Below are 17,399 nucleotides of genomic sequence, written 5' to 3'. Positions count from 1 at the left end.
ATGTGCACCCGCAAGAAAATCCCTAAAAATAACGGACCGTTGACACGATTATTTGAGCCTCCAAGCAATGCGTTCTGATGACTGTGCGTGACCGTGCGGTGGCGGCGCGCTCGCCGTCCTGCCTCCAGTCCGCCTCCACTTCTCGGCTGCGCTGCACGACTGCGGAGCGCCCGGCGGCCAGGGCCAGGGGAGGGGGGGCCGCTCGCCTCCGCCCGCCGCTCGCGCCCGCCCGCCCGCCTCCCAGGCAGGGAAGGTGAGCGCGGAGCCCTGTGCCTCGGGCCGGCAGAGGAAAGATGCGCCTGCCCGCCCGCCTGCTGCCTGGCCGTGGGGGCTGAGGGCCGGCGCGCGAGGCCGCTTGCTGCGCAGTCGGGGCGCCGGGCGCCCGGGATGAGCTCACGCCCGCGTCCGCGGCCCTGCGCACCTGCCGACCTGCCCGCGGCCCCCTGAGCTGACGGCGCCCCTGGGCGGCAGCCCCGGGAGCGGGTGTGCGGGAGCGCGGCGCGCGGGGAGCGCAGCCCTCGGCCCGGGCGGCTGGGCAGCGGCGGCGGCGGCGGGCGGGCGGGCGGCGGCCCCCGGGCAGGTGGCGCGTGAGCGGAGCCGGGCGGCGCGCGGGGGGCGAGGCCGGCGCGTCGCTCGCGGGAGGCCGGTGAGCAGCAGGGGCATGTGGATACTGGCCCTCTCCTTGTTCCAGAGCTTCGCGAATGGTGAGCCTTTGGGTGGGTGGTGGGTGTTATTTCTGGTGTTGACCGGCGTGCGGGTCACTGGCTGCATGGATGAAATGATTCCCTGTCTCCCCCCCCCCATCTGTGCTTACATGTTCATGCTTTTATATATTTTAAGTGATTTTTATTTCCTTTGGGAGGAGTGCAGGCAATGAAGAGAGGCCGGGGGTGGGGAGGGGGGAATTTGCTCTGTAATCATGTAGAGGCGCTTACCTTGCAAAGTGACAGCTCGGAGCTAACTCCGGCACTAGATAGCTACCTCCTTCAGAATAAAGCTGGTTTGGTGAGCGGAGGAGAGACGGCAAGATGGGCACTTTGACACATGACAACCTCAAAGGGACGTGGCATTCCAAGTGCAGGCAGGTGGAGGGGTCAGGGAAGAGCTTTGCCTTCAGATTCAAAGCTTTGTGAGCATTTAATTCGGCTACAATTCAGCCGCAGCAGCAGTGAAGAAAGCTTTAAGAAAAAGAGCTGTCCTTCGACCCCCCTCCCCTTGCTACTACACACTTCTCACAGGCATTTATGTAAAAAGACGCACTCATAAGCATTACATCATCCGAAATGTGGACACATTTTTAAAGACACCTGTATAGTTGTAAAAATCCAATCAGTGAATATTGTAAATAGCCTTGCTTTCCTCGTTCCCACCCAGCAGTGCATTTTGAAATGCTTTCTTCCTGGGTATTTGAAAAGCTATTGCTCTTGACTGAGTCAGACCCAATTAGCAAGTGTGACTGCACCTTCCTTTGCCTGTCACCGCGTAAATATGAACTTACATGTATGAATGGCTTTCTCTTATTCGGGAGCGAGAGGAAATTGTCATCACTCGGCATTGCCTGGGAGTAGCTACCGCGTCAATTCCCATTTCAATTTTTGGAACACAAATCTGCATAAAATGTATGACTTGCTGACAGTTAGAATTAAAGCATTAAGCAGAATCCCTACCCAGGAGAGAGGGAGGGAGGGAAGGAGGGAGGGAAAGAGGGAGGGAGGGGGAAAGAGATAGAGAGAGAGAGAGAGAGAGAGAGAGAGAGAGAGAGAGAGAGAGAGAGAGAGAGAGAAGAGAGAGAGAGGAAATCTCAGCCTGGTGAGAAAATACCAGAAGCCAAGGGGGAAGCTCTAAGATTTTCCTGGAAGGTGGTGCACAGGGAAGCTGTGAGGTTAGCTCTATGGGAAGTACATTTTCTCTGCCTATCTAGATAGTACTAAAAGAATCAACACACCAACAGGCCAGAGGAAACACATAAACTTGGTAAAATTAAAAAAATAAAATAAAAAATGACTAAGGAAAGGTTGAGCTGAAGGAAGGAACTCCTGAAATTCCCATTAAAATGATACTTAGCTTTCTAATATAACCTAAAGCAAAGTGTTCAAAACTTTCATTTGGAGATTTCCTAGCAGGAAAGAATTGCAACAAGTTCTGACATGACACCCATCTTTCCCAGAGGGCACTACACACCTCTTCTGCAGCCTCACGGGAATTTACCTGGGGGGAGAGATCTGCTCTGGCTAAGGTGTGGTGGTGCATGGAGGTGAGCCCTTGATGCTGCTGTGACTTGGAGAGAATGCAGAAATGCTCACCTACGTGTTCCAGTGCCACACGGCCTGCCTCCCCCGTCAGGGCGTACACCCCGGCTTGTGGGAGAGGCCTGGGTTGCAGGATGAAACACAATTTCCATCCGATTGGGAAGTACGTGTCTCAGGATGATGGAAGAGACGGTGCTTCTGGCTGTCAGTCTGTCAGTACCTACTCTACAGTTCCACAGTTAGATATGACCAAAATCGTATGGAAGAATTTCTGATACAGGCTCTGGTACAGAGATGCTGTACTTATGTGTGACTTCTGAATCAGTGTTCATACTAAAATAACCATAAAAGAGTCATATAGAGTGAGAAAATTGTATAAAACCTCCAACATTCTACTAGAAGGAGAATAGATGGAAAGCATATGTATACATAGACATACCAAGTCCTGGGAGCATTATCTTGTTACACCTTTTTCAAGAAAGACCTTTAATGTTGATTGCTAATCACTGTCATTGCTACTGTAATGAATACAGGTAGATTTCACAACATAAGATATGGAGCACACCTGCAAATGGATATTTTACTCTATAACGTGTTCTGATCCTACCTACCAGAAGGCTGTGAGAGGCTCTTATATAAAAATGGCCCTCTCTTCATAAGGTCAAGCATTAAAATAATAATAATAATAATAATAATAATAATAATTTTAAAAGCCTGACTGTAGAGCATTGAGCTCTTTCATTTTGGGGGACTAGCTTTAAATAATTTTTCAATGAATGATGTTCAGTGTTCAGTGCATGATATGCAAAGGATCCTAAAAGATCTAGTCATAGCAAAAATAAAATGGGTCCAGTTTCAAGGCTGCCTGTTCATAGGACCCTATGTCAAAAATGTAAAATTCAATGGTTCCTACCTATCTGAATGAGACTTGAAAAAAAATAGAGAAATAATTTTTTTCAGCAACTGTCGTATTTTGGGCTGCCTTAATTTTGAAAAATTCCTGAACATGTGTGATCAAGGACCTATGAATTCGAATGCCTAACCTGATCAGCACGAGGCCTCAAACATCAAAATGTCTGACATAATTTTAAAAATTCCATTTGTAAAATATTATGCAGTTGGATGTGTCGGGGTGCTAACAGAATAAGAAACCCGTGATATATCTGCATTTTAACAGGAGACAGCAGCGTTCTCCCTACAGATGTAATGGGATTTACATTCATTTCTTAATGAAAGCAGGATGGCTGGACAGGCTGCAGTTCGTATTTTGGGTAAAAAAATGAGAAGTCCATCATGGGTTAAATCCTTGAATGAATGACCTCACCTGATTAGGTGCAGTCACCACAGTGAAAGCAGTGAACTTGTTCTGCAATGTTCCAGAAATCGTGGCGGGAGACCTTCGGTTGCAGTGCAAGGAGATGAGGTCCATCTATGTGTCGTCACACATGCACACACGTCCCTCCCTGTCTGCTCAGGACAGCATCACACTGCGTTGTCTTGTATCCCCATTTCTCTTGGTTTTAACCCCAGCGAGCCCATTCTAGCTTAGAATTCTTGTGAGAAGCAAAGGCAGGCCTTTGGACAAGCACAATAAGGAATAACAAGCAGGTTTATTGTAGATGATATATTTTTGCTCCCACCCTTACATCTCTGTTTTATGTACCTGTCACCTTTTCCTGAGCCGTGGAATCGGGTGCTTTGCTGCTTTGCTGTTTGCAGGGAGTTGGTGGACAATAGTGAGGGTGTGGTGGTGGGCGAGGGAAGGGTGCTAGTCGGAGAGAAAATGGGGTGTCTAGCACCCTTCAGGCTTCACCGCTTCACCACAAGGAATTACAGGCCGTGAACTTGGTGTTTTATGTGAATTTAGAAGCAGACCTTTGTGAGTACAAATGCACTTGCATAGCTTTTAAGATGATTTTTCTTTAATTCATGTAAATATATGTAAGTAAAAACTATTATCAGGTGAATCATTTCAGGGCCTTCTCTCCTCCGCCCTCCCCTGTTTTCATTAAGCAGACTCAAATTCTATCCCAGAATCTCAGGGTTCATCAAAAATTTCTGGAACCCTTAAGCTGCATGTCTCTACAAAATGCTCTCTGTAGGAAAACAAAATGCCATGCAGACCTTTAGTAAATGCCAGCCGATCCTTCCCCGCTCCTTGACTCCCTTCTGGATGACACTTTGGCATGACCACTGTTCACTGCTGCCACAGGGGACCAGTGACTCCCTGGGCAGAGCTGGTACGATCCAGCACGCTGGTAGTGGGAAGAATTTTTGATGAAAAAATAGCTAATTTAAATCCGAAATTCCTGGACCTCCATGTAGCTGTCAGAATGTTTTATCATTGATGTGTCTGGGATGAGGTGTAATGAGTATTTCCTAAAGAGACTCAGGGCAGTGTGCATGGAAACGCCATGTAAAGGGAAGAGAGATGGGGAGGGAGAGAGAGAGAGAGAGAGAGAGATGGGGAAGGTCATTTTGTAAAGAGAGACCAGTGAACACTGCAGGAGACCGGAAATTTATGTTTGAAAAATAAAAGGATGGCGTTCTCGGTGAATGCGTTTATAGAATCCATGGCATCTAAATTTCATGAAATGAGTTGACTTCTGTGGGTGACATTATGAATGTGCCTCATTCATAATTAATAAGCAGGGAAAATAGCACGTTTAGCATGGGGTTAGGCAGAGCCTGGAGTAGCATTTTCAGAGACCAGCACTCCCATTCTCCTGGTTTCCCCGTGAGTCTGGAGCACAGAGCAGAGCAGACAGGGACCTGGGGGACCCTGTGCAGACCACTGTGTCTGGGCATTTTCTTGGCGGCTGTGCTGAAGAGCATGCTGGCTCTTGGTGACCAGCCTGGGAGAGAGTGAGGTGGTCCTACCTGCATGTCAATTGTGTCCCTGCCATAGGACACTAGTGGGCGGCAAACCTCACAAGACTGCTGCAGCCTTCAGCAGAGCTGGTGACACCGCTGCCTCTGCCTCCGAGGGAGAGATGCTGTGTGCCTGGTTAGAGGCTTTCCTCCCCTCAGTTTCTCACGTTCCCCGCGCCCAGACTCCCATGTCAGGGAGTCCGTTCTGAGGGGGGCGATGCGAAGGCCAGCAGCACAGCAGGCCAGGCAGGGTCCAGCCAGCCGTCTTTGTTTCCAATATTACAAAGCAGGACCATATTGAAAGCGATATTTTGAAATCCAGAAGGTGTATAGAAGGGCAAAGGGGTGTCTGGGGGCTGGAGGGCTCGCTGCCGGTGCACTTGCATACCCCCTTTCAAACTGGCAGGGGAGCCCTGCCAGGCCTGCGTGCAATCTTTTTTCCGAGGTGGCAGCTCCAGGAGCAGCCCCGCGCTGGATTGGCTGACCTTCCAATGTCATTCCAGGACGCGCCACTGGCTTTTCTCCTCCTGCTGATGGTGACAGGGGTGAAGCTGGCGCTCAGCTCCTCTGCAGTCCGTCAGTCTCAAGGCTGCCAGGCCAGGAGCCCCCTTCTCTCCACCCCCAGGCAAATTGGGCAGCACCTGTTTGCCTAGACCGCGCGTTAACTCTTCGCGTTCCTGAGAGCTGGGCACAGATGTTCTCCTCTTCTCTCTCCCTGCTCCTCCCCCTCTATATTTATATTCTTTTCTTTCATGTTTTGACAATGTGAGAAAATTCAAAGTTGCATTTTTCTCACTGCATTTATGGGTTAAGATAAGACAATGAGGATGGAAGATTCCAGCAACCGGACATGTACCCACTAGGACACTAGTTCTGAATTCTCAGGGTGCAGCCCCTTCTACAGGCATGCACCATCTACCAAGGTGGGAGGCAGGAAGCACCACGGGGCGGGTGCACACACTGGTTTTGGTTCAAGGGTTAGCTAGCCCCTGACCAGGATGTTCGCAAGGACTGGATTCTCAGACCTGCTCCCCCAAATTAGATTCCTGCTTTGTCCTCTGTAAATGCAGGTAAAGCCTTGTATGTTCCCTTGATAGTGTCTAGGGCAATCTGTCACTCTGTTTATCTATGTGGTGCTTATTCAGTTAGTGACTGCCTCCCTCCCTGGACAGTAAGGTCCACAGGTGCGATGCCCCCTCGCGTCCTGACCCACGCGTGCGCAGAGCACATGCGCCGAGGCAGTGGCCATCTCTGTTCAGTGCCTGCGTGAAGGAGGGACAAGCCATGCAGCGAGCCCTCCTCCCTCCGAAACCTCGTCTCCTCTCTCCTGCCTCTATCTTCTTCCTTGCTCCTTGCTGGCCTCAATTTCTAATGCTAACATATAAACCATTGTGAGAAATGTACCTAAGCCACTGTGTGAATTCCTCAGCTCCAGCCATCTCCTCCTGACAAACTGACGCCATCGCTATAGAGGAGTTTATTTTGTAAAACTGCTTCTGGGGCATTTTTCTTCAGTTTTTCAAAACAGATTCACATTGGAATATGCGTTGGGAATTCGTTAGTTACATAACATGACGGGATTGTTTTGGGCGCCCTTCCTGCTTGGAGTGGGTCACATGTCATGGAAAGGAGGGTCGTAAATGCACTGGACCCCTCCCTGTCAAGCGTGTGCTGCCATGTGGGGTGGTTCAAAAATCCTCTACGGTGTGTAATGCCCTGTCTCATTCTGAACACCAGTCAGAAACATCAAACCCACACATACGTTTCCCTGGGGTTTCTTGGGAATTCATTGCTTTATCAAAGAGCCACCCAGGACATCAAAATAAAGCTCAGTTCTTAGGACTTAATTGTCTCAAAAACAAAACCAAAAAAAAACAACAACAAACAAACAAAAAACTCACACTATTTTCTTAAGTATCCTATTAATTTATGGATTTCTCATCATCTTTTTTTCTTATTTTTGCAGCAGAACCAAATGTAAAAGTTTGTTTCTTCATCAAAGTAACATGAAAGGAGTGTGTCTCAATCATTGTTAAAATTTTGATTTTAGCCATGCAATGTTTGATTTTAAGAATGCAATATTTATCGTATTTTGATTTTTGGAGGTCTGTTTTTCTATGTTGATCAGTACCTACAATTTTTAAATAAAAACCATTGAATTGGATTAATTTTTAGTCATTAAGCCCCCTGGATTATGTAAATATGTATCATGGTTAAACAGAAAGTGGATGAATGGTCTTGACAAGATATATAATATGATAAGAAGGAAAGAAGCGACTACCCAGAGACAAAATGACGGGGATTAATGAATCTTGCATGCATCCCTACTTAAGTTATTTTTACGCAGAAGACAGTGAGTAAGATTTAAGAGTGAGCAAGCAGTCCTATTTATAGAAAGCCGGTTTTAAATGCAGCGGCTGAGAGAGGAAAGAAAGAACTGAAAACGCGAGAGATCACCTTCGTACTAATGCTGGCTTCCCCTCACTTCCCGGAACCATACTGAATTTTTGGAGGAGGCAAAAAGCGAAGCAACCCTTGCTGATCTATTTAGAATCGCTTTGACTCTGCAGAACATTCTAGAAATGCTTTCAGGGTTTACGTCCACGTAAGACATGGGTAGCAGGGGGTGGGGAGCCAGTCTATGTATTATTTGAAACTGGTGCTTGGGTGAAGGGAGGATGTTGGATTCACAGGACTGCTACAAACATTTATTTGACAATAAGCATTGCCTTTCTGGAAGACGTTCAACGGCAGAAAGTAAGGGCAGAATCCACATGCATGTTTATCATAGAACAATTGCTGGGAGAAGCATTCCAATTTAGGATCTTCTGATCGTCACAGGTGCTTTCATGTTAACCAGATGTTCAATTCTGGAGATTTAAATTGTGGTGTATGCTCTTTCATTAGTCATGCAGATGGGGCAGGCAATGTCGCCACAGGCTGCTGGGTTGACATACATGTTACTGGACAAAGGAAAAAGAACACACTTTCTCTTAAAAATAGTCTTCCTCCCTAGGACGGCATCTGTTCCTTGTAATATTTTGGCTTTACTAGTTGTAAGTGGACTGTATTTTCTATTTAGAGTAAAATCCGTGAATTTGTATGGAAATAATGCTTGGCTTATGGGTTGGGAATCTGGACAAAAGCCAGGTCCTGACCTACCCCAACATGATGCCTTTTATTATATGAAGAACCATCTGTAAAATGGGTTGTTTTGGAGCCACTCTCCCCAGGCTGGGGAATGGGCATGTTTGACAAGGTGGTAGAAAGAGATTTGAACAAATTACCACCTTTGATTCATAGCAGCCTTGCCTCTTTTAAAATTAAAATGAGGAACCAGGGAACAGTTTCAGGCTTGGTTTTACACAGAATTTCAGCAATTCTTCTTGTTGCCCACTGTACATAAATACAGTGAGAGTCAGTTTATAGTTCTTTCCAGATACCCAGACTCTCAAATTGTTGAGTGCTGTTGCAAAACAACAGTGATGATGACACTCCCAGTGAAGTGTCAGAGTCCCCAGGTGCCTCTTCATCCTCATGGGACCAATACGATGATCACATTAAGCTGAGGTCAGAAGCAGGCGAATAAGTCACCTTGGGTAGACAGGGTGCTGACTGAGGTAGCCTGTGTCACAAACTGAGGGGCCATGTCATTTGCAATAGCTGATGGCACTAGTGACTCTTACCATTGATTCCTTTCCCTAATACTGAGCAAAACATTGATTTTTCTCATGAGTCCTGTTTTTTCACTTGTTGGACAAACTTTAGGGTGATGGGAAAATTTCCACTATCATATCATAAGACAAAAGTAAAGTCTGCAGATAATTTGAACCACTGCAATTCTATGTGCTTTTAAATTTTATCTCTCCCACCCTTTGCTTTTTTTCTACATGCAGGACCCGAGCGGTATTGTGGAAACTTTTGAGTAAACATACTTCCTCATTAGAGAAACCACAGATCCATTTCTTCTCTCCACAGTAGCCCTCCTGTGGCATGATTTGATCTTGGGTTCCCACAGGACACAGAAAACCCCAAACCCCAGTCTGCATAATTACAGTGTTTATTTCTTAATATCAGTTGTAGAGCATTTTTAATAACTGATTTGTAGCTGCCAGGGTAGAAATAAAAATGCTTTGTAATATTACATGTGAGACTCAGGAAAGAGCTGACAACCCCCAACAACAACTGCCTCTGTTCTCGAAACAGACAACCTGACACCATAGAGAGGGTACCATAATAATTGTATCACCCCTGCTGGACCTCATCATTGCTAGTTCCTGCAAAGGGTAGTCATTTGTCTAGTCCATTGACCATTGAAAAGGAAATTCATAAAAAATGAGAAATGCTTCCTAAAGAACAGAATTTTTCATTCATAAATTATTCAAGATTGGTAAAACCCAAGTTAGCAGTCTCTGGTACCTTGATATGGTAGCAGAAAGTGAGTAGGATGGTCAATTACCAGACGTATTATGATTCACTGAAATCAATAGCCATTAAAACTTTGGTGGCTACTGTTTTACGGTAGGCTTGATGGATATTTATACAGAAACATGGGTAGAAAAATTTTGACCTAGCGGTGATATTGGCATTTCTTTTGGGTAATTACTTTGATCAGTGGTTGGTTCATCTGTGTCTCATGGGATCTCACATCACCATCACAACAACCCCACATCCCTTGTTAATAGTCACAAGGGACCCCTCATTCTCCCCCCCCACTCCCATTGCCCCATCACTGAAGATGGGAGCATGAGAATACGCTGTAGGTTTCTGTGTTATCAGATACTTGAGGCAATGGAAGTAAAAGTTATGAGAAGACCAAGAGCATGGAGGAAGGGGCTGCACCAGCCTCCATGTTAGGACAGCAGGAATGTGAGAGGAGAAGGAAGGAGGATGCAGGCTTTCCCTAGGCCACGTCTTGACAGCTTGAGCCCTGTTTTTGTTAATATGCCCCTCATGAGACCCCCTTCAGATTCTGATGCTGGCACCATTTTGGGAATGGGCTCTAGTTTGAAAATCTCCTCAGGTCAAATTCTGACCTGTACCTTTGTCATCTTTTCTCCACCCCCACAGAGGCCCCTCAACTAGACTGTAAAGCACCCCTGATAGTTTATATAGTTTTTTATAGGGTTTCTCCGCCAACTCTGACCACCATGGAGTCTGGTTCTGCAGCCATGGGGTATATGTGGCCTAGGAATTTGGATTGTTATTCAGATCCAGGAGGCTCTGGAAAAGGGGCTGCCTGGCCCCTGCTTGACGTAGAGAAGGTCAAACATTAGCTAGAAAGTCAACCCAATAAAGTTTCAGGTGAACCCCAAGGTACTGTTGGGGAACTCTTCATTGAGTGATTTATTGGGGGGGTGTTTGTGTGGAGTTAGGAAGATTTGGGGAGAGTTGGAAATGAAGGCTGGTAATAGGGAAGACCCTGAGTAGAGGGAAATGGGATCCTACCTGGGGCACTTCTCGTTTGGGTTGCTAGTAGCTTGAAAATCATTTATGTTTTTGAGGTTGGACAATTACGTTTGCGAACTCATTCTAGAAAAAGTGCTACATACCTCATTGCTGAATATCATTACAGTCACCTTTGAAGTACTCCCTTTGGGGAACACTGACGCCAATGCCTAATCCACCTTTCAAAGCAATTTTGAAACTCTTTTTCTGGAATGGGTATCAGAGCTGTTGTCATATTACACTTGATGTTCTGAACGCCATCAAAATGTCTTCCTTTCAATGTTTCCTTTATCTTTGGGTAAAGAAAGAAGTCATCGGGGGCCAGATCAGGTAAATAGGGAGGGTGTTCCAATACAGTGATTTGTTTACTGGCTAAAAACTCCCTCACAGACAGTGCCGTGTGAGCTGGTGCATTGCCGTGATGCAAGAGCCATGAATTGTTGGTGAAAAGTTCAGGTCGTTAAACTTTTTCATGCAGCCTTTTCAGCACTTCCAAATAGTAAACTTGGTTAATGATTTGTCCAGTTGGTACAAATTCATAATGAATAATCCCTCTGATATCAAAAAAGGTTAGCAACATCCTTGCAACGAGTTCGCAAACTTAATTGTCAGACCTCATTTATCTGCTATCTACAGATACAAATATGTACGTGTGTGTGTGTGTGTGTGTGTGTGTGTACACATACTCCATGTTTTGAATTGTCTTAGCATATTTGATATTCAGGTTCATTGCTAGCATGGGCTTCACTTATGGACTTGGTCCCACTGTGTTTTCTCACACGTGCCCCTTTGCTAGCCGCCTGAGTCCCAGCAGAGAAGCGCTTTTGCAACCTAAATGTGACCACATGGCTCCAAGCAAGAAATCGATAGTGGGAAACCATTTGGGTTACTTCACTGAACAAGCTGAAGGGATGAGCTAGGGTGGAATGACACAGGACAGGAAAGCAAACTGTTTGTAGCTTGAGGTTTCTGACACCAGCATGGGAGTATTCCACAGGCCTTCATTGAAATATCAGTGTGTGCTCCTTCCACACTCAGCTGTAAATGACTTGGGACTATGGGCTTTTTCAGATTTTCTTGGCTTCCTCTCCCTTCTTGTAGGTAAATGACCCCCCAGTTAACTGTGTTTATCACACTAAGCCTGTGTCCTTGCATTAAGTTGTCATAAAAAGAGAAAATGGAGTGGAAGGATACATATGCATTTTAGACCTTGGCGGATATATGATAAAATTGAGGACAGTTATTAGTGGCAGAATAATCCTTTCAAAACATTGTGTCCTTGATTTTTGAACTAAAATAGAATGGAATGTGTGCTGGAGAGAGGCCTAAATTCAGAATCTTAAAAATATCATTTTGTGTCCTGAGATCCTATTTTAGGTCATATTAAAAATAACTTTCCCACCTAGGCATCTTAACCAAGTTTGCTGTTATTATGCTCTGGTGGTTTTATTGTGATTGACTACAGAAATTTTCTTTCAGAGCGTCTGTTTTGATTTTTTGCTTTAGAAGAAAACGGCATGAAAGACCTCGCAGGCTGAAGAAACGTGACTTCCGCTTCCTCATAATTATAGGAATGAGGGTAGCGCTATTTCTCAGCAGTAGGTTCCTACACCTATGTCCCTTGAAAAAGTGGGGAGGGCACCCTCTTAAGAAGTCACAAACTCTCCCAAGGGAGTCTGTGAAGAAGAAACTCCGTTGAAAATAGCTCATGGTTCCTCTCTGATTTGGAGTTTTCACAACCCACAGAGCCTTGTGCAGACTCTTCTCTTTTAAAGTTCGAGCAAAGTAGGACGACCTTCCTTCATGTCTCCCCCATGGAACGGGCATAAATATTTCCATCATCAAATGGAATAACCTGCGATAGACCCATGAGCAATTGTAAATGGTTCAACACGTTCCTTAGAAAAAATAAAAACGAGAGATTGTGTGACTCAGGTTTATTATTAGAACCAGTCATCTTACTCCACAGGAAATGTTTATTACGTACCTTAATAAGGGTTGAGTGTTTTTCCCTTAGGTTCCCAACATCTCTCAGTACGAATGGACTTTAGGAGGTGCAGCCTGACCAACGGCCAAGGCAATTTAAAGCAGTGCAATGAAGCTATCGCTGTGCAGACGCATTTGCCAGAAACGGCAGGGTTTTCTGTCTTTAGTCTGTTGCCACCATTTTCACCTTTCTGTCTCCCTCCTTGGAAACTGGGAGCTAATATCAGAGCTTATGTGCACACAATGTGAGTGAGGAAGAGAGACAGATTCCCCCGGGGTCTGAGGCCTTCACTGCCTCGGTATTGATTTCCTAAATCACAGGTGGTTAGCTGTCACCTGGGCAGGTGGAGGGACACGGCTGGGCCCTCAGCTGCTCAGGGCACAGTGAAGTCTGGAAGCAAGGGACAGTGTTCTCTCAGCCTGTGTGTGTGACCCTAGAAATCTGTGTTTCCCTCGAGATCTTTGAATGGAGGTAGGATGGTATTTAATTATTTTTTCTGAAGTGCACAAGTGTAGACATTATGGGTTATTCTAAAGCCCCAAACAGAGCCGTGAGATACAAAACAAACTGAATGGAACCCCTTGGAACTTGTTTTAGGCTTTTTATTTTGGGCAGGTATTTTAGACTTACTATTATTTTTAGCAGGTGGGAATGCAACACTCCCACTCCCTTCTTTTATATTTGATCAATGTCATACAAGGTATGCTTCTGAAATGGTGTTCTTCAGTTAAATTGGTGGTTCTCACCAGGGGCCATTTCACCCCCCAGGGGACATTGGGCAATATCTGGACACATTGTTATCGCAGCTCTAGGGAAGAGGGGCTGCTGCTCGCACCCAGTGGGTGGAAGCCAGGGACCCAACTAAACATCCTACAATTCACTAGACAGCAACTCATGATAAACAATTATTTGGTCCAAAATGTCAGTAGTGCCGAGGTTGAGGAACCCTACACTAAATAGGGTAGAGCCTAGTTGCTACAATATAATTATCAGTTTTATGCTTTTTGAATGGATGCTGGATTGGTCCCGGAGAGCCAGCAAGAGGATGATATTCTGAATCTCAATTGTGATTCCTTTGGTTACAAAAATCATAGCTAGTAATGCTCGTCATTGATTAAACACTATTTACTGTTTTCTTTTTCTTTCATGAATAAAAATAAAACAAATCTGTGTCCCCGTTTTCATCAGTCACTAAGAACATGAATGTCAAGGTCTTCGAGGGTTCCTTGAGTCATTTTCCCCTCAAGTGATTATGCTAATTAGTGTTTGATCGGATGATTAAATGATAATTCGATTAATCCCCTATGCAAAATGTTCTGACTATATTTTCTCTCTCCCGGTTACCTTGTGCCCGAAGCACCCTTTTGACAGAGGCCAGTTCTTCCGGAAGATGTGGGTTTCTGTTTTCAGAGCTCTGCAAATCCTCTTTGGTGCCTGGCAAAAGGAAGGGGGTGTTTTTGTAACCCACCTTCCCAGGCAAAGGCTGGACTGCAGAGGCCTCTCAGTAATATGGAAACCTAGTGACGAAGCACTGAGTATTTGAAGCCATTAGATGAAGAGACAGGGAGACAGGAAGAGGAGGGAGTGGCCCTGTGGGGAGGAAGCCATGTGCTCCATGGTCTCCCAAACCTTTTTCTCTGGGAGAGGGATCTCCCTGTTTGCATTCATTTCACTCCGAGTGTTATGTGAGTGTGAGTTTCTATGTCAGTGGGGGTCGTGGAGGGGTGTTCTCAATGTGTATTTCAAGTGTGTATTTCCTTAACGTGTTCCACCATTTTGTTTTTGTTTGGTTGGTTTATTAATAGCATCCCTCAAGGTGTTAGTGTTTGTTCATCAATGTTTTCATTTAGTGAATGTGCTTTTCAGTCTTGGTGATTTTGATGTTTGTTGAGTTTAAATGCTTATGAAATGCTTTCTGATATAAGAAAATTGAGAGTGTGTAGGAAAGAACGCGAGTGAAAAATATGATGACAGTGTTGCTATTAATGGTTTTCTGCTCTAGGACAAGAGTTCACTGTGGCTCCTTTTGTGGTTTGACCAGCTTAGCCTGATTGGGTTTTTCTTTACACCCTGTCTCTTTTTTCACCCTTTACATTAGCATAACGGAGTAGTCAGTCTGGTTACCAGAAACGTATTTAGAATATGTAGCATTAAAAAAAAAAATCAGAATGTGCATGTATTTGATCTTGCTGGAACTTTTAGCATCTTTCTTTTAAGAGTGGGCCACAAATGAAACTGCGCATTACTGGTCCCATGTACCTTATCCTAAGAACTGCTGACCCACCAGGAGTAATGACAATGGAGGGAGAACATATCTGCTCAGATTTTCACATCTCCCCACTCTGAAAATTGTGCAATATCATTTGTAGAGACAAAAATCTCTTCGTTTTCTTTGAGGAAAGAAATCCTGCTTGTACTTCTTCCCATAAAAAAAGAATGAGAGTAAAAGTGAATTCACATTTATGGAGCATCTCAACTGTATACGCAATTGGCTTACCATATTTTATGCATTAGTTATGATTATTATAATAATCGTGATGATAATATCAATAATAGCTGATACTATTGATTGCAAGGTGCGAGGCACTACTGTAAGTGTTTATAGTAGTTCCTATAATGCTCAAAGCTGGGAGGTCGGCATTGTTATGGTCACCATTGTAAATAAGGTGGGATTAAGTGGTGTAATGCCTGTCCACAGCTGTTACATGGCAGAACAAGGCCAAAACCCACATCTGTTTACAAACCCACTTGTCTCTGTGGTCTCCGCTCATCCTCAGTCAAACAAATGAGTACGTTTAATCTTAGTTTTACAGAATATGAGACCAGGGTTTGGAGAGAGTGAACACTGGCTTATGGTCAGATGGGAACTATGATTCAAGGGCTTTATTTTCTCCACATCATGACCTCAGCTTTTTCAAACAAAGCCACATGCATTCATTGGAACTTTGAAAATGATTATACTAAATTTGCTTTAAAGTTGAGCCAGGAAGGACTTGTTTTGAGACCGAGAAGCTATCTATTTTTATGAATCAGTGTATAAATGGGGAAGATTCATTTACTTTTCCTTGTCAACTCTCAGTACTTACTTGAGTTAAATTAGGTAAGTAAGAGAAGGTGAATTAACTTATAGCCATGTCAGATGTTGGACTATTTCGCGATGTTACATCCTATTGCCAGTGTGCCTGAGAGTGAAATTAGAGGACGGAACATTTTTTTTTTTTTGAGTTCATTTCTTTTTATTTGTTCTTTTTTTTTTTTTTTTTTACATTTTTAAAAAAATTTATTAGTTTCAGATGTACAAGACAAGGTAATACTTAGATGTTCATCATTTATATCCCTCACACTGTGAACCCCCCTCCCCCCATCCACTATCCCTCCGACCTCACACTGAGCCACCACATTATATATATAAAATCCATCCACTATCCCTCCGACCTCACACTGAGCCACCACATTATATATATAAAATTATAGTTGGCATTCATTAATGTTTAGCTTCTGGTGTACAATGCCATGATCAGGCATCCACAGTATCCCTGAGGTGGTCTCCCAAATAGGACGCATGTCCATCAGATACCCAACAAAATATTTACAACATTATTGAATAAGTTCCCCAAATTAATTTTCAAAAAACTCTGAGGTCATCTTGTGGTTACCAGCTGCTTCCTAATCCCTTCACCTTTCCCCTTATCCCCAACCCCCCCTCACCCCCCGCCCATCTAACAACGCTCGGTTTTTTTCTTTGTGTCCTCAAAACTGTAGAGGAGAGAACATTTATGTTACGTTCATATTACACGACAGGATCTTTACTAATCCTCAAGTTCAAAGTGTATATCTGTTTTTAAGTCAATTTAAGAACATTTCACTTGTTCTGAACTGACCATCAGTTTTCTCAATGCCAAAATATTTTTTGAAATTGGTAATGAGAGACTGAAATTGAATGTGAATTTTGTAACATTTGGGGCATTTATGAAAAGACACAAATTGGTTTTGTGAATGCAAGTCCAAGTCTTATCACTGCAGTAGTATCTACGGGACTTGTTTGAATTATTTTGCAGTATTATCCACGGAATTTGTTTCTTGAAGAGTTTAGACAATCCGACCTAGACATTCTCACTGATTGAACTTAAACGAAAGCTCTTATAATCAGTAAGAATAATATATGTATGAGCAAGCTGTGGTGACATTCTTTGTTCCCTGACATTAACTGGTGATGTTCAAACCAGTTACTCACCTATGACCTCCTTGCCTTCCATGGAGTGTAGGAGGCTCCATTGTCCCGATGTGATGAAAATAACCCAGCTCTGTCGGTGCTCAGAGCTGGAACGGCCCAAGCTTCCCTCCGCTGGTGGCAGAGCTCTGTCTGTTATCTATTGAGCTCTGTCTATTGGTGGCTTCCTTCACTGCACACACTGCCTGGGGCTCATTAGTCCAAGGTTCTAATGCAGTCATGGCCCGGATCCCCCAGTTGGACCCTTGTCATGGAGGTTCCTTCATTCCTATCCAGTCAGCCATGTCACAAACCTTAGGTTGGGTCCCCACATAGGGCCTGACCACCGAGATATTAAAACCCTGAAGTAACCTCAAGTTTATGGCTAAGGTAATGCCTAGAGTCATTTTTTTTATGGAATGATGAATGAATCTATTTATAATAATTGCTAATAATTATTCAGCTCTTATTATGAGCCAGAAGCTGTGCTAAGTGCTTTATTGTGTCATCTCATCGAATATTCAAACAAGTCTTTGAGATACTCGTATCATCACCATTTTACAATTGGGTGAAATCAAGGCTTACAAAGGTGAAGGCTTACAAAGGTGAAGGGACTTCCCTAAAGTCATACATT

General features: G+C 44.4%; 1 protein-coding gene across 2 annotated transcripts in view; it reads left to right on the top strand.

Annotated features, from left to right (window-relative positions):
- Window positions 1-571: 571 nt before the first annotated feature.
- The window catches only part of DSCAM (DS cell adhesion molecule), a 656,085-nt gene continuing 639,257 nt past the window's right edge, over window positions 572-17,399 (top strand). For both annotated transcript variants that reach the window (XM_081078404.1, XM_081078403.1), the window contains exon 1: window positions 572-704. In XM_081078404.1, the coding sequence (XP_080934530.1) occupies window positions 662-704 (43 nt within the window). In that variant the 5' untranslated portion in view covers window positions 572-661. The remainder of the gene's footprint in view (window positions 705-17,399) is intronic.

The sequence above is a fragment of the Rhinolophus hipposideros genome, assembly GCF_964194185.1.
Source record: "Rhinolophus hipposideros genome assembly, chromosome: 2".
Taxonomy (NCBI): Eukaryota; Metazoa; Chordata; class Mammalia; order Chiroptera; family Rhinolophidae; genus Rhinolophus; species Rhinolophus hipposideros.
Note: the sequence above shows the minus strand (reverse complement) of the source record. Positions and strands in the feature narration are given on the sequence as shown.